Below are 22,295 nucleotides of genomic sequence, written 5' to 3'. Positions count from 1 at the left end.
ATTCCTGATAATGTGAAAAAAAAAAGAAAAGAAAAAACCCAGCAAAATACACTGGAGCTTAGTTTCCCTGGAAACTAAGATGCTACTGTTTATTACCATGAGTGCTTTCCTATTAGTTCTTAGTTCCTGTGTTGCAAAAGATTTTCTGGAGGGGAAAAAACTTTTCTGGAAATAATATTGTGTTGCTAAGGGGAGGATTGCATGTGTTCTTTCCACTTCCTGGGCTCATCTGCCTTACTGAGCAATGTTCTCTTCTGCACGCGTGTCCCCATATAGTATAATACAGAGTGTTTCCAGACTCATCTGGAGATGAGGGAGAGAATGGTGTTACCTTAGAAAAGTGATTTTGATACAGCTGCCAAAGTTCCATTAAAAGAAATGTAATCACATGCTCTAAAGTTGTTTGCCTTCCAAACCATTAAAACCAGCCTAGGAGAATAAGCCACTGATTTAATTTAATTGATTTATGAATAGTCATATCTATCTAAAAAAGAACAGAAAACCATCAGTCAGAATGGGGTGGATGTTAACTACTATGTTTCTTTCATATGACAGTAATGCAATTTCCAAGCTCATATTTCAAGGTACGTAATTAGGCTACCCAATAAACTAATTAATCTCAATATAAGGATCAGCTAGTTGGTTTTGATGCAGTGCTGCCAGTGTTTCTAGTATGAGGTTTGGTATTCAGGCGAGACTTGTGTTGAGGGTGAGGAGAGAGAGGCAAAAGGGTAAGGTCTCTTTTTCTGTTTACCTCATTGTACGTCAGGATGAGGTGGGAAGTACGCCATATACCAAGTGCTTGCAATCTGGGTCCCCTGAGAAACAGGCAAGTGGGCCTCCAGACTTTAAAATATGCATATGTAATGCATGCACTTTAGACATCAATAATAACTAATGAATGCTATATGTGCTTTCAGTATTAATGAAGAGCCCTGTGTTTTGATTTCCCAGGAGCACCCAGCACATGTTCTAGCAATCAAGATGCCTCTTCAGAGTCCTTCTGTTTTCTTCTCTTCTTTCTGTCAATGTTGATAGCTTCTGCTTTACTCCCTGTGGTAAGGGAAGGGTGTGAAGCTGTTTTCCAGCATCAGTTTGTACCTCTGACAGATCTGAGCCATGTGAATTCATCCAGCCCCTCCACCCCAGCTATGAGACTGCTGACACTGGTGCAGGCAGCAGCCCAGAGCTTTCCACACCAAGATCCTCATTCTCTCAGCGTGCAACAGCTCCTGATAAATCAAAAATTAATAAAGAGTTGAGTAGGACTTTATCCCACACTGGGATTTCATGGACTTTAATGGAACTACTCACAGTATAATGATATCCTAACAGTCATGGTATAAAGTACCACTCGCCCTGAGTAAGGACTTTATAAGCCAGAACCAAGATGCCAAGCTTATCTATTCCGCACTCTCTTTAATTAAAAAGCTACTCTTTGTCATCTGAGTGCAAAACAGAACGGCAGTGGTATCAGTACTTATAACACCAGTTGAGAAGGAAGAAAGCAATTTCTTCCCTCTCAATCTTAATCATTAATCTTCATTAGGATTTTTAGCTTCCGAATGTGAGTGGTAGAAGACAACAGTGTAGCAAGCAATTTAAAGTGCATCTGCATAAATAATAGACGTAGTTTGTTATTTTCATTATAGGTAAAAGCGTGTCAGTTGCCAGATGTGTTTGATTCAGACAATATGATTTTCATGCCAACTTTATGATATGTTTGATTTAGATGAAGTGACTAAAACCTGCTGTTGGGACTAAGTTGCTGTTAAACACCAGCTGCAGTTTTTATTTTAATTAATAATTTAAGGAGTAGAGTATCTTGCTTTAATTAACATGTTAACCCTTCAAGGTACTCAGAGAAAGGTCACAATGGCAAAGTGGTTTAAAAATAAAGCAAGAAAATATTCAAAGGTAGTCCAAATGATGTATTTCTTTCCCCCAAACATGCTACGAGCTCTTGAGATGTTTTCACCTTTTCTTCTTTGCATTTTAATTTCCTCCTCACTGTTGAATGGAATATGGAGTGTGGGTAAAGGACCCAGGCTAACCCAGATTTTTTAGCAGGACTGATCATTCTGGAATTGCAGCATGAGCAACAACTGCTCATAGCTGCTCTGAATCCCTTTTCAGGCTTTTAACTGAATCTGAGAACATCTTAGAGATGTGTTGTTGTGCCAAAACTTTCCTTGATCCGTTCTGAAAATCTGCCCAGTCATGTAGTAGTTTAAATGTGGATCTGAGCATACAAATTAAAGCTCCAGCTTTTGAAAACCTGGGCCTGCATCTTAAAAAAAACCTCTAATGTGATTACTCTGAATGTCTCTTTGTCAGTCTACTTCTTTCCATTGTTAAATTGCAAACATGGTGGACAAACCAGGTAATATCTCAAGGGTATTAATTTTTAGAAATATGGAAGAATGGGGTGGTGAAGAGGGGTCCTGTAAATGTCCCTTGTAAATATAAAGGAAAGACTGCCTTCTAACTTCACTCCCTCAATTAGACATCAGATAAACTCATATGTGATCATAAATGCCCAGCCAGGAGAGAAACTTCATCCAGAGATCGCAAACTATTGGATGCCAGTGGATCCAGCTTTGAGATGCAAGTCCTCATAAATTAGCTTCCATTGCTACCACTATTAATGGAGTTATTTGTTATGCTATTTTTTGTTTTTTAAAAACTTTTTCAAGCAAAGTAATCATAACTTCTACTGTAAGGACTATCATGGTTTCTTTCCCATATAATAACAATGCAGAAAATATAGGACATCCAGAAAGAAAAGATTTATTACAAATAAGCAACCAAAAACCCCCTAGTTAATGGAAAAATCAGCAATCTAAGTGACTTTTGCTCTTATTGCTTGGAGGAGGTTTGGAGAAAAGGAGGGTTGGAAGCACAGTTAGAAACATTGGACTGGCAATCAGGAGATGTTTAGCTTATTTCTAGCTGTTTAACAGATTTCTTTATGTGCAGTGCTGGAGCAGAGCCAGTGTCGGCTCCAGGCAAAATGAACTTCTACAATTCAGCGACAAGTCAAGTCACACTTGTGCAGATCACTGCAGATGACTGGGGTTGCCGAGGTGGTCCTGAGGGCATCATTTAGAAATAGCAATGGATAGGAATAACCAGAGGTCTAATTTTGTTTATAGAAGAACCTGTTTTACTGCTGTTGCTGAGAATCCAGTTTGATTTTTGGATCCAAAGTTGAGTCTCACAGCCAGAAAAACTATTAAGTCTTTTTTTTGAAAATGGGCATGTTTCCTAAATAAACCACTGGAGGATATTATGAAGTTCTGTGAACAATGGGACACAGCCTAGTTGTATGGATTTTTGTCCTACATTCCCCATACTTCTTTGACTGTAGCAAAAATGCGGCAGATTGTTCTGAGATCAGTAAAGCAAAAGTGAGATTTCAAGCGATGGTAGTAGAGCATATTCCTGTTGCATCTCAGATTCTTAGAAAAAGTACACAAAGCCTAAAAATGTTTTGCCAATACAATGTGTGTAGCTAGTAATTAGTTACTATTAAAATCATAAACATGACAGTGTATCATTTATTAATAGCTGGACTGTCTTTGCATTTCAGTGAGTATACATATGGTTTGTTCCCTTCTTTTAAAACTCAATTATGCAGTAGCTCTGCAGGAACAGAGTCCCAGGAAAAACACTCAATCTGCAGTGAAAGCGTTGCTGTATCGGGAATTTAGAAGACAGTTTAGTTTAGTTTTCTTGTCTTTCCATTTCCATGTAGGAACTGAAGCTAGCGGAAGTCGTTTTAAAGAAAGAAAATCATTGTAGAGGCTGTACAAGTTCTGTGCTTCTAGTACTTTGTGTACAAATTGTTTGGCTATTTTGTTTTGCCTTTTTCTTACTGTTTATACTTTTGTCTCCTATCCTGGAAATGCTTGAGCATGTGCTTTTGTGTGTATGAATAATTTCACTGATCTCAGCAGTACTGGTCTACCTGTTGGGTATGCTAGGTACCCTAAAAAAGAAATTTCGTTGGGGCAGCAGGAGAGAGAGGGTTCTGATCCTATCTTGGAAGGGTGACAGAACTGTTGCTATCACACGTGGCACAGGGGGCATGTAGCAAACTCCCTCCTTCTGTGGCAGAAATAAAGCTGGCTTTAGCTTCCTTCACCCAGTAAATCCATAACTGAATGTTATATTTTGCTTTTGGATGCACCTAACATAGGGCAGTGAGTCCCAGTCCAGACAAGGGCTCACAGATGCCACCACACTGGCAGCAATGACCATTATTGTCATGAAAATAGCTGCTATCATAAGCAGCTGCTGCAGTGCCATTACCTGCTGAGGAGTTTAATCACTGTTTGTTTTAACTATAGTAAAAGTATGTAGTTGACATGGCAACGTGTTCTGTGACACATGCCAATTGATTGGTTTTTCCACTGGAGGAAAGTCCCTGCTTCTTTGAAATCATGTGTAGCAGCTGTTCCTGCTCCACTGATGATGACAAGCGTATACATAGCCATAACTGTCTGCACTGTTTGTCTCCTTCTGTTATTTGGAAATGTTTAGTCCTGGTGTGAAGGGCTGCAACTTCATTGATTCAGTGTAGTTTAATCTGTCAGAACTTATGGCTTCCCTTGGAGAAACTCCCATGAGGCTTTTTCTGTTAAGGCTTTTGTTTAGAGTAAAGTGGATGGTATTTTTCATGGACGGCTGATGAAATGAGTTTTATATGAACTATAGAATGATATATTTGCTGGTGAAGGACTTGATCCTACAAAGTGTATACTAAGCATGCAAGTACTGCTGCCAATTTCTAGTGGACTACCTCTATCGGTAAAGTGAAGATTTTGCTTAGTGTATTCGCTGAAGAAGCCCATTGCTCTGCACATCACTGCACTGAGGCAGAACGAAGAGCATTTAAAGTGACTGGATCTGCAGTGAAATGGAACAATGCAGAATTTGATCATGTCACTATAGAGAAGTTGGCAATCTAATGATTAATTTAAGAGCTCAGCTTGATTATTCATAATTTCAAAGAAAGTCAAAGAGATGCACAAATTAAAACCATGGACCTAATTCTTCTGAAGTCTAAGGTTATTAGATATGGGGATAAACTTGCTTTCATTTTAATAATCTCTCTGTCTACTGCCATTCTAACAATACTTTGAACAATTTTATTGTTATCACTAAAAATAATCTTTAAAGTGGCCAGTCTTTTAGTTTATGTATCTTACATCCAGTTTAACACATGCTAGTAACATGGACCTGGAACAAATGTTGGAAATTTATAGAAATATGACACATTGCTTTTTTTTTTTTTTTTTTTAAATGGGTATTTACTTTTTAGGCTTGCAAGTGCTAAAGATAGGTCAATTCTAATGTTATCTCATTATTCAGCTAATATACCACTCTTTCCAGTATAGTTGAAGGCTTATTAAGTATTGGCTACACTAATGTTTAGGGAGAATAACTGCTATTCTTTCTTCCATTTTTAAGTGGGCTTGTGCTTTTGTAACTTGGATTCGGTAAGACAGTGAAACTTTTCATGTAAATCTCTGAGTCAATGAGACTATCATCACCTAGTGGCGACTTATATCCATAACAGATGATTTTTATTTTTTTTCCTGGTCTTCAACCATTTAAACTATTCAACTTGGGTAGACTAGCTCTAGAGAATATCTTTATGTGGAAATTTGAACTCATTTTCAGCTGTCTTAAGACATAATATACTCACTCATAAATCTTACTTAAAACTGGAGATCCAAAGTCCAAAGATTGTTCATCTGTGAATAACGGACTAAGGCTCAAATCCTTTGGCTTGCTGCTTCACAAATGTATATAAAAAATACATGGGACTCGGGTCAGGACTCAGGTTCTGAATGGAAGAATCTTCTGCTCATGTAGAAATTATCCGTACCATCACACTACCACCCACAATCTTGATTCAGCTTTGCAGACTATTCCCTCACTGGAGACATATACAAATGAGAAGCTGATCCTGCAAAGCTTGCCTGGCTTCCAAGTCCGTCTCTCAGTGGGTGGACTGATGTGTCACCAGCAATAAACACCATTTTCTCATTTGTTCTCATTGTCTTGGCAAATACATCCAAGGAGGGTGTAGTTGTGAACAATTTTATGTCTCAAAATATGAACGCTTTTCTGCAGTTCATAGTAAGCAGAATTCTCTTTGAACTCATTGCTTTCCACTGGTGATAACTTTATCAAATAAATCTATTTTCAGATAGGATTTTATATTCTAGGTTTCAGCTCATAGGTATTTCTTGGGCTTATACTGGTGGTATAAGGTTGTCAAATCAATACAGCTACTTTTATTTTTACTTAGAAGTTTAGTGGGATTACTTTTTTCCCAATGCGTAAAGCATGTATTTCTCTCCCATATATCCTGTTGAGAAAAGAGTTATAGTTAGGAACTGCACTTATATTTAATTCTGTAGATGTCATTAATTCCTAGCTTTTGAAAAAAAAAGTTTAAAAGAAAATAAAGTAGCTTCAAGGTATTTAAAAATAGAAATTTAGGACCTGTGCCATATGTTTTATGTATGCATTTCTAAGGCTTTATTTAGGTAGAGCAGCTTAAGAAGTCTCATCATCTCTGGGACGCTTTATCTTGATGGCAGCCATTACCTAAAACATTATGCTGTGTTGAGCAAAAATCTCAGGGTACTGTCTTCCTTAGGTAAAAGAAGAACAGAGCTTTCTCTGCCAAATATGGAAAAAGCAGTAAATTTATTTTATTGTCTGTATATGACTTAGAGATTAATATTAATTAAGAAAATTAATTCATTTTAGTTGAGAGGAATTATTTATATTGTATTATTTGACAAAACATACGTAGTGCTGTGAAGGGAGAGATTACTCTGGAGTGTACTCACAACGCGGAAGAACGAGGGTAGAGAGCTGATCACTACTTCTATGTCTAACCTTAAGCCTTATTATTCCTAATGGTATATGTGCAGACAAACGAACAGGAACTAAGCATGAAAAATCTTGCATCATTTTAAATAATACTGTGGATTCAGAAACTGCTGAAATATTATTTTCCCATAAGTAATAGCAGACTGGAAAAATCCAGTTTTACAGTGTCAGAACACGTGCAGTTGTGAATGCTAATGAGAAACTACTCGAAATCAAGGAGCTGTCAGGATTTTCCCATTATGGTTTCTCTAAGGCTGAAGTCAAGACAAAATGTCACGGTTAATACTGTGATCTAAAAGACCAGTACTGCATGACACTACGGTGCCAGCTGATTGGCTTGTTTACGGTCATAGACTTTACACACAGGAGTCCAGGTGTGCAGCTTGCTACAAACTTTAAAAAAAAAGAATGAGGAAAAACCCAATAAGCAAGTATTTTTTGCTTTTTTTCCTTGTTCCTTTGCTTAAAGACCTTCTTTAAATTAAAAAAAAATAATTAAAGTTGCTACGAAAAGAAAGAAAATACCATTTTTTTAAATTTAGAAATGACAGAAGACTGTTTTTTTTTTTTAATTACTTTGATCACATCTGATGGTCCTGATGACTCCAGTTGAGTTAATTGATCAGCAGTTACTTCAAAGCACCAAGTGACAGGTTTAGTCTGTCACTTAGACAAGGTTTGTTTGTATTATTCATCCAGAAAGTCTTGGGTTTATAGCAGTTCCAGAGTAAAATAAACCTATACTCGCAGCACATTTTTAGTGTAGACATCTACAGCTACACGAACCTTTTACTAGTAAGAAAACATCTCCAAAAAGTGTAACTTAACCAGTATTTTTATTCTGGCAATTATTTCTAGACGTCTAATTATAAATGCTAGTACAGCTAATGCCTGAGTGTTTATTCTGCAGCATATGGTTTATGTCAGTATGTTTCTAAAAAATAAAACAAGCAGAAAGTCCAGTTTTCAGTTGACTTTACATGAAGTAATTGCAACCTCACTGGAAATTATGTATCAATTGTTGCATTTACCTAGCAGGCATAACTACATGCGTTAAATATTTTAGCTGGTAATACAGTTTTAAAAGACACCATTTTTGTTTAGATTGACCACAGATACATTTACTTAAATCAATTGGTTTACACATACTTGCCTATTATAGCAATCACACAGTGGATGTATTTATCTATAAATTGAAGTCTGGCTCCTATAACTGTAAGTGAGGAACATTGGCTTTTTCTGCTTTACTAGCTTTATCTTTAATCACACTTACAGAGAGACCTTAATGGGTTGTGAGATCCAATAATTGAGGTGGTAAGGTTAATGGGGCATCTTGTTATGCTACACGTTTTTGTTGCAAATAATTTTATATATTAAATGCATGAAATCTTTGCCATAGGAAAGGGAGCCAAGAATTTGAGTTGCTGAACAAGGTGGGTCCAGCTAATGGCTGGTCGCAAAAATAAAGTCTAAGAATGATGAGAACAGCTGCCTTTAGAGAATGACACAATTGTAAGATACAAGCAGTATCTGAGATGTGGCAGGGAATGATTTTGTCTAGCAATGGCAGATCTAAGGGAGCTAAAATAAAAATGGTTAAAACCTGCACTTGTGATGATCTTACTTCATCCTGTAAAAGCTAGGAGATACTAATCTCCATTCAGTGCCATTTATGTATGTGACTGTACCTGCCATGCCCAGATCTTTTGATCACCTCTCTGGTGATGGAGATGCTGAGCATTGCCTCCACTTTCAGTGCAGAAATACAGTATAGAGACATTTTTTATACCAGCTAAGAACTGTGGTCTAGACCATTCCCTGTCAGGATAATTTCTGAGATAGGTTTTTGGCTAAGTGGTCCATTTGGTAAAGGCATAAGGTTGTTTTCTCACCCAAACAGTCACCATCCTTCTGAATTTATGCTACAGGAACTGCTCACAAACTTGGTTACCTACTGTGACCCTCACTGTGTCCTTTGGTGACCATCTGCCTCTCACAGGATATTTCCAAGGATGGTGCAGTATGGAGAATTTCCTGTGGCAGTGGCTGTTCTTATAATACATCAAATGGGGCACTGCAAGAAAGGCACATGCGATCCTTAGGATACGCAATACTCCATATTATCTCTTCTAAGGACATTCTGCCAGCTAAAGGGGCAGTAGTTGCCTTACCACACCCAGGCAAAGGCTGTGCTTCCCTCCCTGCCACCAGTACTGATTATCTGCTTACTGGGCCAGCAAAGCACTTGACTTAAACCCTGAATTTGCTCACTGTGCACTGTGATGTTTAGAGAATTGAAGAAACTGTGCTGCTCAAAAAGCAAGATGTACTGTGCTTTTGTACAGTACTGATTGTCAATAAAATGTAATTTACCTAAAACAAAAGTACTGATTGTCAATAAAGTACAATTTAGCTAAAACAAAAGGCATATTTCTGACAAAAAGCCTCCACAGCAGCAGAGGCAGTAGAAGTGATCCAGAAAATACTGACGTTATTAAAACTGCAGGTTTAATTTTTTTTTAATATCCAAACTCTCATGTTCAAACTTTCAAACAGACTGGCAGCATGAGCAGTAGGCATTTGTAAAGCTGTTATCAGCTGAAAGCTGTGTTAAAGAACATTAGCTAAACATGTTTCTGCTACCGTGCTTCTACCAAACATGCACTCCTACACATCCTGGAATCCATACGCCAAGCCCGGTGTGAAAAAGGTTGCCACAGAAACCCTCCTGTGTGTATTGAGTACCTTTCTTAGTCATTTGTACATGGCATAGACAGAAATGTGTCTTTTAACAGCCAGATCATCTGTCCCCAGGATGTATGTAATTCCATGAGATACGATGAAACTTATTTTAAAAAACAAAGAAGGAACTAAATGTAGCGTGTAATCATTTAGATCAAGACTGGAGGAAAAATGGTCCTGTTCAATGAAATGTACAGGAAACATTTAGGAAACCAGAATATAACTTTCAGGATTGTTACACAAAGAGAGGAAGAAAACTGTCAGGAATTTTGTCATTTTTCATTAGAATTTTGAATTTCCAGCAACATCCAGGGTGTTCATTTTGTACTTTACCAAAGTGCCATATACAGAGCTAGAGAAATAATAGGAGGTTTGGGTTTTGATGTAACTCCCAGAGTCAGCCCAAATCCACAAGTCTGCAATGTATATAGAAAAAAACTGTTCACACAGTCTTACTTAAAGCTGCTTAACAGCTTAAAATGATAAAAAGTCCTTAACACAATTTAAGAACTTAAACCACTTAAACTGTTCGAAGCAGCTCGTGAGTTTGAAGAGTTTTGGCAGGGATGGGAGAGGCATCGCTGCTGAGATCCAGCTCTGGGGACAGAGCTGGCAGGCTCCCACACAATGTGGCCAGGCAAAGGGGCCCTTTTGGAGTCAAACCTGGGAGGCTTGGAGGTGATGTGACGGCGAAGATGGAAGAGTTTTCTACATATTTTTATGTAGCATTGTGTAGGTACCCAGATTGCTTTGCTTTAAATAATGTGGCAGGGAATCTTACAGGTATGTGAGGTGTAAGCAGTGGCATCCCCCCAGTGAAGCAGGGAAGAGGGTGGCAGAAAAATATTGTCTATGACAAGTCTTCAGCTGTGGAAAACAGCTTCAGCTCATGGGCCAAGGGAAGGCTTCTCACGAGCATTGTGAAGAAATCCTCTGCAAGAGCTGCAAGGCAAAATGTTTTGCTTTTGTGGCTCCAGGAGCTGGAGGCAGGTGGGAGGTGGCATGAGTGGGCCTTTCAGACGTTTTCAGGAGGATTTTTTTTTCTGAAAGACTGCTTTTGAGAAAAAAGAAAGGGGGTGAGGGTGGCAGGGAGGGTTGCTTTAGTCTTACTGATCTCAAACAGCATTAGTCGGTCATATCAGAAGCATGTAATTGTTATTATGGGAAGTTATACATTTGTAAAACATAAAATAAACCATTATTTATAAGATCCAGTTTGGTCCCTGCTGCCGCATGTGGTGGTCAATGGTTGAATGTGTGTTTGTCTGTGTGTATGCTCAGATGAAAAAAATGGTGCCACCGCACAGAAGTGACGTTTGAGGACAAAGGAAGGAGGCACAGGAGTGGGAATGAACCTCTGAAGGTGGGAAACAGCTAGGATGCTTCTTCTGATGGCAGTAATGCCACCTTAAATGTTTTGAAACTTGGCCTGGTTTTCATTGATGCAGGCAGTGATTTACACCCTTCTCTGCAGAAAAGGCTGTAAAACAGGAGTGAATTACATTCTGTACAATTTGAAAATAAATGGTGCATTCACAGCCACTCAGGTTGAGGCCCATTTACACTTCCAGAGCGGTATGATGAGTAAATGAAAGTTAGGCCTGTGTGTGAATGAAAAATGCCTGTTTTACCAGAGGCTGTGAAAAGAGAGAGAGAGAGAGACTTAGTGGAAATTGGAAGCGAGGCTTTTATTTGTTTGTTTAAAACAGTCGTATTGATTTGGAGTCAGATGGAGTATTGGTGTAACTGCAAACTAATTCCACTGAATTCTGCAAGGTATTTCTGGTGATGCTGATGGGTCTGGAAGTTTATATTTATAATCTGAGTTTTTCCTGTGCTCGAGTAAGTCCTTATTGCACTACATTCTTGTGCAAACTTGGCATCGTAAACTTAACATGAATGTTAACTGTCCAAAAAAATTTTACTGGGGTGAAAAAGAGCTCGGGTATAGTTAAATTCATATGATCTCAATACAATTAAATTACTCCTTGGTTTTCTTTTACGATGAGGAAAGAGATATGCAAATATTACTTGGTGAGGCTAAGTGCTTTCTGACTAATGATAGACATAGAAAGAAACCATTTAATGAATGAAAGCTTGGTAATGTACTACATAATACTAATATCTCAGTATCGCTTGAATTTCAGAACATTTCAGGATCTCTCCAAACAAATGGATATATCTTACGGTACAGTCAGGGATTCAGCAGTGTATGAATACTTTAAAGCAAAAGGGACAAACCCTTTGGAGCAGGATAACACATTTGCTGAACTGTGGAGGACTATCAGTAAGAATAATGGGGCAGATAATTGTGTATCGAACCCTTCTGAAGGCATCAGGAAGGTAAGACTGGATCACAGGGGTTTTCATTTAATTTTTGTGCTGTATCAATGTTGTTTGCATGGAGTTAATAATGTTAAGTCACAGGAAAGCAATCACATAGTAATTTAAAAAAAAAATCCCTATCTAAAGTTCCTTTCAGTAACTCGATGGCAGATAAGAATCATATTTTGGGGTCATGGTTTTGAATTTAAGTACCTTAGCTCTGCCTAAGCCTTCAGGATATAAGTCTTTCTTTGGATCTGGCCACAAGGTTTCTCAGTTTCTTGGGAGCTCTGATAATACCATTTTGAATGTCATTCATTATATTATTCAGGTACTAACTCTTGTCCTTTGCTCATTTGAGTGGTTTTTTTTCTGAGTTGATGGATTGAACTTATTGGAAACATGAGTAAGAATCAAGGGATTCACTGAACGTATACTCATTTCTCTTAGAACAGAAATTTAATGCAAGATTTTCTTTGTTTATTCCAAATGTAAAGAAAATGCATATACTCCTTCACATGTCACTATGCTTTCACCTAACTTTTATTTCTCTCAGATATGACTACATGATTTTTTGGTGAAGCTGAGCATTGATGTGGGATTCAAGGGCTGATATATAATGGCTTGGGATCCTACATCCTTGTGCTGAGTCCTGTGATAAACAGTCCTGGTCCACATCATGCAAATAAACATGTCCCCACTTTCTCACTTAGTCTGCCTCTGCTCTTCTCTGCTTCCCGTCTTGTAGCTCAGCAAAAACAGATAGTAAATAACATCAAACCACATGTGTCCAGGAGTACATTATGGCAGAAGGGATGCAGACATGGTGAAAGTTTAATGTGCTGTTCCTTTAGTGATAACTGTCCCCTTTATTTGTCAATTGATTTTTTTCACAAAACAAGCAAACAGCTGTTATTAACGTAGTGATTGTTTGATCAAAGTTATTCTGTTGTCTGAAACACTGATTCTGAATAAATATATTACTAGTTCTTTATGCTTTTGTAAGTGGGAAAAAATAAAATGGTTGGGGCTTGGGTTTCTTTTTTTTCTTTGAATCTTTGAAACCTTTTCTGAACAGTCAGAGGGAAAGCATCCAAAATTTACTGGGTTTTACAGTGCCATAACCGGGCTGAACACAGCAACACAGGCCATCCCATTTCCCAAATCAAAGTCCTTTAACATAAGATTCTCAACTGTTTGTTTGACTTTTGAACAAAATCCTTATACAAACGCTCTTGTCTCTTCTCCTCAGGTCTATTTAGTCAATAGTTTTGGTTCACCCTGCCTTTTCTCCCTCCTCCCAGCTGAGCTTTCCTAAAGCCCTCTGCACTCAGCTCAAGGAGCCTTTCTTCCTTGGTACAAGGTAGAGCTCTGGCAATAGCAAAGTCTGCAGTGTGTTGCTTTTTTTTTTAATCTGCTTAACACTTATGAAAATGAGGCCTCTGTTTTGAGAAACTTTGTTAACATTTAAAGGAGGTAGAAATAGAGACATTAAGTAAGTACTTTTCTATGTACCCTGGCATTAAAACCAATAATAAAACAGTATACACAGAAAAATACACAGTATTTTGTTTGTTTGTTTGTTTTTACCATTCTTATGTCAGTGGATGCTCTTTAGCTGTGAGATTGTAAATGCTCCTATTCTGTAAGCCTACTGCATACTGCCTTTTACGATAGCTAGATTTGCCTAAGCCAGAAATGTTACTAGATTGCCAGGCTGTTTAGAATACCAACTACGTTGCCTGTATGGAGCTGGCAACTCCATCCTATCTACGTGATAATAACTTTTCATATTAAGTTTGATTTCAGTATTGTAGGGTGATTTTTATATAACTTGATCAGCTCATTCAACTAACGTCAAAAATAACCAAATTTACTTCAGTCCCCAAAGCTGACCAAGGCTGCTATTTGATTAGGCACCTACACAAATTGGGCTTAATATTTAATAACATTGTCAACTAAACTGTTGTGTTTATAGTTTAAATGTTGCTGTTCCTAGCTCATTGAACTCTTTGAATAAACAGAGAAGGTTTCCATGTATTATGGCTAGAAATTCTGTTTTTCTAAAGGAGAACTGATGTCAGCAAAGGAAATGGGACTTTCCATCTGTAAACATGAACTGCTGCATGAAAGAAATGTAAATGTGCCTTAAAAGTGTATTTTATAGGAAATGGGAAATCTAAATCTCTCTAGCATAAAAAGATCCCTAACACATTTTTCTGAATGAGGACTTGCCTGACACAGTGAAAAAAAAATCACTACTACGCTTTCTCCTCTCCTTCCCCTTTCCATTTTCTTCAGACAGCATCGCAGTTCAGCTGCAGTTACAAACAGAGCAATGCTGCTTCAATGCAAAACAGGAGAGTGCTGCTTATTTATGGTACAGGCAGGTATTTTAGATGTTTGTCTCTATTCCCTTTACCTCTCTCCATCTCCCAGAGGTTTTCCTACTCCCTTTGACTGGCTAAAAACAAAAGGATAATAGTGGAAGACAGTCCTGAAAGCTTCTGTGGCATTTGGTTGCCATGGCAGAGATCTCTTTTCAGACACAGCGCAGTCCCTATAGCCACAATGACCATCTCCCATTGTCAAGGCACAGCTTTTGCCACACTGGTAGAGCCACGAAAAGGGCATTAATACACTGCAAAGTCACACAAGCGACAGAAGGACATTTCAGAGCTGGAGGGGCAAGTTGCTTTTGTTGTAGTCCCAAGGCAATTGAAAGTGCATTGCAGATGGAAAACGTCCTCCTATTCATAAATGTCTCTACATAGTGTTAAGAGGAGGTTACCAGACAATCCACCAGTCCATACAAAATGCTATTTTGCCACTTGAGTTTTCTGGTACTATAACAGATGAGGATTGACTAACACTGTCATACGGGAAGTGTCTTTCTGGGTCAAGCTGCAGCCCGGATGCCCAAGAAGCATGCAGCTCCTGCTGTCTTATCCCAGGTGGACATTGGCATTGGAATTGCACACGTTTCTAAGCCATTTGTAAAACTCAGCAAACTGTGTGCATAATACCCGGTGGCAATCAGTTCTTCAGGGTAATTATTAGTCACCACAGTATATGTAATAACCTGTGGCTTTTTTCATTGTGGGCAGCCATTTTTGCTTTGAACAAATGAAGTAATATGATCCCTATGTATTCCCATATATATATCTTTTATATATACATAGGAGAATTAAACTGTTATTGTATTTTTTTAAATGCTTTGGTGGAGACTGTTCCCCTGCCCAGTCAATTTGGTGCCAAAATTACTCTGAATCCTTTCTTTTCTTCCTCTATATGACTTTTGATGAAGTGATCAAAACCAGGTACAGTACAAAATGTGCATGTATCATTGATTTAGGCAATGGCACAGTAAGAGTTTATTCCTTCCCTTTTTTGCTTCCTTCAAAAAGTTTCTTTCCCTTAATGAAAGCTAAACATTAAATCAGAGCATTTCTTGTTGAAGTCACCTCTGTTCATTTTTATTTTGAGAGTAAAAGTAATTTACACGTTCAATGAATAGGATTTTTTTAAACTATTTTTTCCAATAATTTATTGTCCACAATTAATTTTATATTGTAAATTGTAATTGCTCATCCATATGTTTTCATGGGTCCTCATGTGGAGTGAAAGCAAATGCTTCCTTAAAGCCTGAATATATGACATCCTTTAGTGACTCCTTAATTATATTAATTTTTAAATCATTTGAACAGGATTAAATGGCATGTTTTCTTTTTATTAGAACTGTGTTGCTTCTCTTAAAGCACTTTTTAATAGATAATAAATGTTACCCAAGCATGTTTTTGAACTATTCCACTAATGCCAATGTAAACATCACTTTTTGATATTTCTGTGGTACCATATAGCTACCACTGTATACCACCCATATAATGGGATGAGCTACATTGACACTCCATTCTGGCAGTAAATTAATGATGAATGTTGCATTATTCTTGCACTTCTGTCTTCAGTATGGTTTTGGATAAGGTTTCAGATAAATCATGGACATACTAGTGATTAATCTGAAATTCATCTTTTTTCAAGTTATTATTATTTCTTACCATGCTTTCTTTGGAAAAACATCATTTTACTGTCAGTAAACCAGGATCCTTTGAACAATATTCTTCTATTTCCCTCCATGTTGAAGAGTGACATTATGAGGTTGCTCACCGCTTTACTGAAGTATTACTAATCTCTTTGTGGTCTTTCTTATACCTAGGAGGCAATCTTCCTTGGCCATTTAATTTTTTATGATTGTGAAGAAGAAATATTTTTAATATAAGTATTGCCTAGGGGGTTCTTTTTTTCTTAAATCTGTTTTCTTAAACCTTTCAACCAAAGATAAATCTGGTGTCTTTGGTGTAAACCATCATAGTAGTTCCACCTGAGTGGAATAAATGAGTGCTGCTTTGGCTGAATTTCTGTTAAAGAGTTTTTTGAATGTTTAACTGAGCTATTTTTGTTTTGTTCTGCAATATGCCTGCATGCTGAGAGTCACAATAAGGCCATAGCAAAGGGGAAAAATATGAAAGCCAATTAAAAGTCTAAAGTATAAATTTTAGCTAATTATTCTGTGTTTCATTTCAGCCATTCTGTATTCAAGCTATCTTACCTATTCTCAGCTGGTATTTGCCACATTCCCTTTTACCACCTCTCTCTATATATTGTCTTTGCAATGAGGTCTGATCACTAGAATATTTTTATTCTATTTTGGGCCCTAAAAGTATACAATGCAGGCTTTAGATGGTTGAGCTGTGAATGCAAGAGCCTGAGGATATGGATCTTTGCTGTATTGTGGTCAGGACTCGGTTGCATAGGTAGGTACATCTGTGTCATATGCAACTAGGGAGCCTTAATATGTTTCCTGCTCATACGTCCCATGGGTTGGTGCCAGGTGTTTCCTGCAATTCTTAGTCTTCCTACCTCCAGTACCCCTCTGGCCTGGAAGCTAACGGGTACACACATGTGCACACATGCATTCTTTCACATGACAAAAATGAAAAGTTTAAACTACTTTTAGTAAGTTTTGGGTTTCTTTTTGGTTGAAAATAAGTGTCAGTTTGATTTTATTTGGCTTTTACTGGTTGCCTAGTGAAGGTGCATAAAAAGTAAACATATCTCAAACACACATATGTATGTGTCTGGTTGTGTGTCTTGTACATACGTTTTTCAAATTCTTTAAATTGAACAAATGATACTGCTTAGTTGTCACAGCAGATATTACAAGGATGGGAAGGATGCTGAATTTAGACTGCAACTAAACATTTGGTCATAAGGAAGCTTTCCATGCAATGAACATTTCTTCAGAGAAGAAAATTACACAAGTGGAAGAAGTTTTGGAAGAGACAAATCTTCCCTTAGAAAAAAGGGATCATTGGAGATTCTGTTTTTGACAATCAGAGAGGGGAAACAGTCTTACATCCAGTATTTCTGGGAGTTGAGAAGTATGCATAACTAAGAGTTGAAAACTCAGATTCCTGTTTATGCTAAAATGACCAGGCTGTTAGAGAAATAATGCTCTACAGATGTCATGGCACAGGATAGAATGATTTATGTCATAAAAAATATAAAATTGATATGAAGAGACCTGATAGACTTTTTTTATTGACCACTTACAGTTGTAGGACATAACTTAGGATAGCAACTTTGCAAATGCAAGAGAAGTAGACCTTGTCAAAAGATCTGCTGTCTAACATTGAAAGTCAATGTACAAAGCTCTTCTATATAAAATAACATACAGAAAACCGAGGCTTGAAAAGTAGAATCAATAATGTGATTTTTCTCTAGACATTGCCTTATAATTGAAATTGAATATTTGAAGAAGACTCTGTTCCTGAAGTATTACTAAGAAAAAGATGAGGAATGTATGACATGTTGTCAGTGTTCTTCTTTTGTAAATTGTAAATTTGAAAAGACGATCTACAGAGCAATTCTGATACAACTATTTAAAACAAACAAACATACAAAAAAACACCAGAAAAATGAAAGACATGTTTTAGCACAGTGATTTAGGCCAAATCTTTTCTGGGTCTCCTCTTTCTGTACATCCATCAGGCAAGTTTTTGTTCTCTAATAACATAGATTTTGAATAAATTCTGTGTACAGTAACAAATGCCATTGTCTTTGGTCCCATGAGTACATATTTTTAACACACTTGAACTTGGACAGTTTTCTATCATAGGTAGTAAAAGCCTGTGTACTATTTACCATAGAACACAACCTGCCTGAGATGTGCAAAAACAGGGCTTTTGATGGTCCTTCCCTGCCAGGAATGCCAGTGGGACTGATGCCCATTGCCTGTTTTCCCTAGCCAGGCAGGAGGCCTATCAGCACCATCGCAGATGTGAAAGCATAAAATGTGAATTGTTAAAGCCCATCACAGGAAGAGCAGAGGGCAAGATGCAGAGATTTGCCACTAACAATGCAGTTAATTATGGGTACATGATCATTCAGAAAATACCTTTGAAAAGCATAATTTAGACTTCCAAGAATGTAGGTTGCTGGCTGAATATAGGCTAGATGCCTTGAGGAATCACTCCCTTGCCATCCTTAATTTTTTACACATCCTTGTGTTGATAGGTTATGAAGCCTTTTCTGGCTGTCGCATATAGTAAAGAGCGATTTGTTTGTTCTTTCCTCCTTTGTGCCACTATTTTCACTTTAGATAGACAGCCAGGGATAGTATTACAATGCAGATGTGGAAGTCTTGCTCTGGTCTGGTTTCATACAGTGACATTTAAGTGAGATATATTTTTATGAACATGCTAGTTTAATAAGTTGTGTCAGCTAAATCAATGTATGATTTTAACAGTGGAATCCTGTGGCTCCTATTTGAATAACTCCTGTAAGGCCCATACTGTAGTTTAGATTTTAATGATGTTTTGTACTAGTATAGCAATAGTTGTCTGAGGCCATATGCATTAATTACTGTAACTCTGAACTGACCAGGGAGGTGGCAAAGGAGAAAGTGGGGACAAACCCACAACGGTGGCATACCCTTAACAAAAAATTATTTTCAAAGTGGTCAGTACAGGCTCATTTAAATCTTACCAAAGAGAAAGGATATAACATTTTTACTCTGGTTTAACTCAGAAGCAAATGAATTTGGGGATCTCTAATTGCCTTGATGCAGATAAAAGGGAAGAGGGGGAAAGAGGTGGATCATGGCAAGAAGCTTACAGAAAAAACAGACAACATACTTTAATCTTTGTTTCCCTGGATTCTGCCCACTAGAGGGTAACTCACCCGTTTGATTTATTGTCATGTTTAAACAACTGTCAAGGACTTCAGAAAGCTATGGTTTATATCAAAGCATGGTGAAGTAAAAGTAGCTTAATTGCTCAACTGAGGAATCCAATACAATAAAATAACTAAGGGAGTCTTATAGGCTTACAGGTGAATTAAAAACTGAGCTTACACAAAAATGGAAAATATGCGGAAGGATGAGCTAATTCTGTGTCAGAGCTGCAGGCATTTGCTAGGGGAGCTTAGTGATTCAGTTCCCATAAAGAAATGTATGCAGGACTTCCCTTCCTGCCTTGCTTTGTTCTGAGCTAAAGAAAGATCTGAAATCACCCTAAGTTTTGTTGTTTTTTTTTTTAAATAAAAGTCTTGGAAGTCTACGGTCGTGACTACTCATTTATTTGCATTAGATGTTCCAGCCCGTCTGTTCCGTTGTGCTCTGTATGCTCACTAGAGACTTAAAAACATACTACTTAAATATATTAGGAAACCAATGATTACTTTAACCAAACAAAATGATGTCTTTTTCTTTACTGAATCCCTATCCAGAGATGTTTCTTACATCTTATGTTAAGTAAGGTGATTTACATTCGTATGCACTGCGTGCAGGCAATGGTTTGAATCCCAATTAAGGCTGACATTTAAGGACACCTGCGTGGGTGTGTGCTAAAATAAAACAATACTTGTCCCAAAACTGAGATAAGAGGAGATGCTGGTGACTCTTGTTACCTGTGAAAAGAAGAGCGAACTCTTTAAGCTCAGAGCATGCCTTTTGTTACAGGACTAACAGGTCTCAGAAGGGCTTAGTTTATTTACACATTAATATGAGGAAACCTGTAAAGTTACCATTTTGGTGACTGTGATGACTAGGAAGCACCACTTAGTGCTCATACAGCACCCATCTAGTTACATGAATGCATGGACCCGGTCACATGCCTGCTAGTCCATGTCTCCTACAAAACATACATCACATTTCATCAGCTAAGGCAATAGCTTTCATTGATAATTACCTGTTATGTAAGCCTTGCCTACACTTACAGTTGGCTATGTTACCCTATGTATTCCTATTAAAAATGGAAGACATTTTAGCAAGGTTTGATGTGGATGAGATACCGCTGGGAGGGAAGAGTGTTAGAAATGTATTAAGATGTTGGAGGTCTATGGATAAACTGTGACCTAACGAAATACCACCATGGTCTAATGACAAGCTCAGGGTTTGTTTGTTTGCTTGGTTTTTTCCTACCTAGAAGTGTAGTTTAGTTTAGATTTTGTTGTGTTCATGATGTATTTACAGGCAAAGAAAGGAAACTATGCTTTCCTGTGGGATGTGACAGTGGTGGAATATGCTGCACTGACGGATGATGAATGCTCTGTGACAGTCATTGGAAACAGCATCAGCAGCAAAGGATATGGGATAGCACTCCAGCATGGAAGCCCCTACAGAGATCTTTTCTCCCAGAGGTAAACTGAAACAAAGCTCATTTTATAGGATTCCTCTCTACAACCAGCAAGGTATCCCATTTGTGGTTGACATTAATTTTGGCAATTATTGAATAAAGGACAGTGAATAAATGACAGCAGAGAGGTTACGAGTTCAGGCTTCAACAAAGCTGCTACTTCTGCTCCACGTGCATCTGCTTAGGGAGGAGGGGACTGGAGGTGGCATGTGGCCTCACACCTCCAGGCAGCACTGCCTCCGGCAGAAAAAGGATTGATGTCCTCAGAGCTTTGTATGAGCTAGGGGAGAGATTGAAGAGAGATCTTTGATTCATGCTACGTTTTGCAGGCTATGAAACAATGTGTTGCTCCCTACAGTAAGCAAGTAATAATGCCCTGGTTTACCCTTTAGGATGGAGAGACAGGTTGAAGCCTCCCAACGGTACAGGAAAACAAGAATTGCTGAGTATTGCATGGGATTGCCAAGACTATAAGACTATGCCATTTAGTGATCTCTGAGCTATCAACTAGGAATATCTTTTTCATGTGAATACGTACACTGAAATGAAGACATGCAGTTGTGCAGGCATGTGTGGCCTTAGCAGAAGGTGAGCGGGTGCTCTGCTCCAGGCAGGGAGCTGAAGCAAGATTTCCTCGTCTCGCTCCTTCTTTATAAAAGGGGTAAAACTCCAGCTGCATAACCAGAGACAAAGCTGCTTCAAGAGAAAAGATTGTTAGTAAACAGCTAAAACAGTTATCAAACCAAATCCAAAATGAATCATTCATGGAGAGAAGGGACACTTCACAAGAGGCAAAACAATGATTAATTAGCAACTGTTAACACAGTAATTCAGGCATGAAGTAACAGCATTGAAGTAAAATCGTTTTGAATAAACTACATTTGCTGAAGCAAATGAGTTGGTCACTGCTTAAACAGATTTGTGCTGTGGCGCACAAATAGTAGCATGCTTAGTCTCACATGATTTTGAAATTATTGTGGGAGCAGTGGAGTGGGTTGAGCATTTCACTAGTGGGACCAGCTGTTGCGGCTGAATGTAGCCAGACCAGCCATGCTGAACTGGAATATGGTGATTTCCCTTGGAAATACTTGTTGCATTGCAGTGGAATTTCTGAGTATCTTATTTTTCTAAAGTTACCCAGTAGAGTTTACCTGCTGCTGTGAGTAGAAAGAAATCCTGGTATAACTGAGTTTCAGATGAAGAATACTACACGGTGGTGGTGGTGGGATGGAATTTTGAATTGTGGGACAGTAGATTTAAGAGTTATGCAACATATGGAAAAGACCAAAAACCTGTGAAAAACTATCATTGAAAATAATACTTGTCTTTTGAAATTTCTGCAGGATCTTAGAGTTGCAAGAAAGCGGAGATTTGGATGTTCTTAAACAGAAATGGTGGCCACGGATGGGACGTTGTGACCTGAATAGCCATACCAACGCACAGACAGATGGGAAGGCACTCAAGCTTCACAGTTTTGCAGGCGTTTTCTGCATTTTAGCAATAGGCCTTCTTCTTGCATGCTTGGTGGCAGCATTGGAGTTGTGGTGGAACAGCAACCGTTGTCATCAAGAAACACCGAAAGAGGTCCATAACTTTTATTCTTATCACAATTAAAAGTAG

General features: G+C 38.0%; 1 protein-coding gene across 8 annotated transcripts in view; it reads left to right on the top strand.

Annotated features, from left to right (window-relative positions):
• Positions 1–22,295, top strand: part of GRID1 (glutamate ionotropic receptor delta type subunit 1) — a 558,755-nt gene that overhangs the window by 517,680 nt on the left and 18,780 nt on the right. For all 8 annotated transcript variants that reach the window (XM_072870424.1, XM_072870426.1, XM_072870431.1 and 5 more), the window contains 3 exons: positions 11,805–12,000; positions 20,513–20,679; positions 22,019–22,259. In XM_072870424.1, coding sequence (XP_072726525.1) covers positions 11,805–12,000; positions 20,513–20,679; positions 22,019–22,259 — 604 coding nt within the window. The remainder of the gene's footprint in view (positions 1–11,804; positions 12,001–20,512; positions 20,680–22,018; positions 22,260–22,295) is intronic.

Source organism: Ciconia boyciana, chromosome 8 (assembly GCF_034638445.1).
Source record: "Ciconia boyciana chromosome 8, ASM3463844v1, whole genome shotgun sequence".
Lineage (NCBI taxonomy): Eukaryota > Metazoa > Chordata > Aves > Ciconiiformes > Ciconiidae > Ciconia > Ciconia boyciana.
This window is presented reverse-complemented; position numbering and strand designations above follow the sequence as displayed.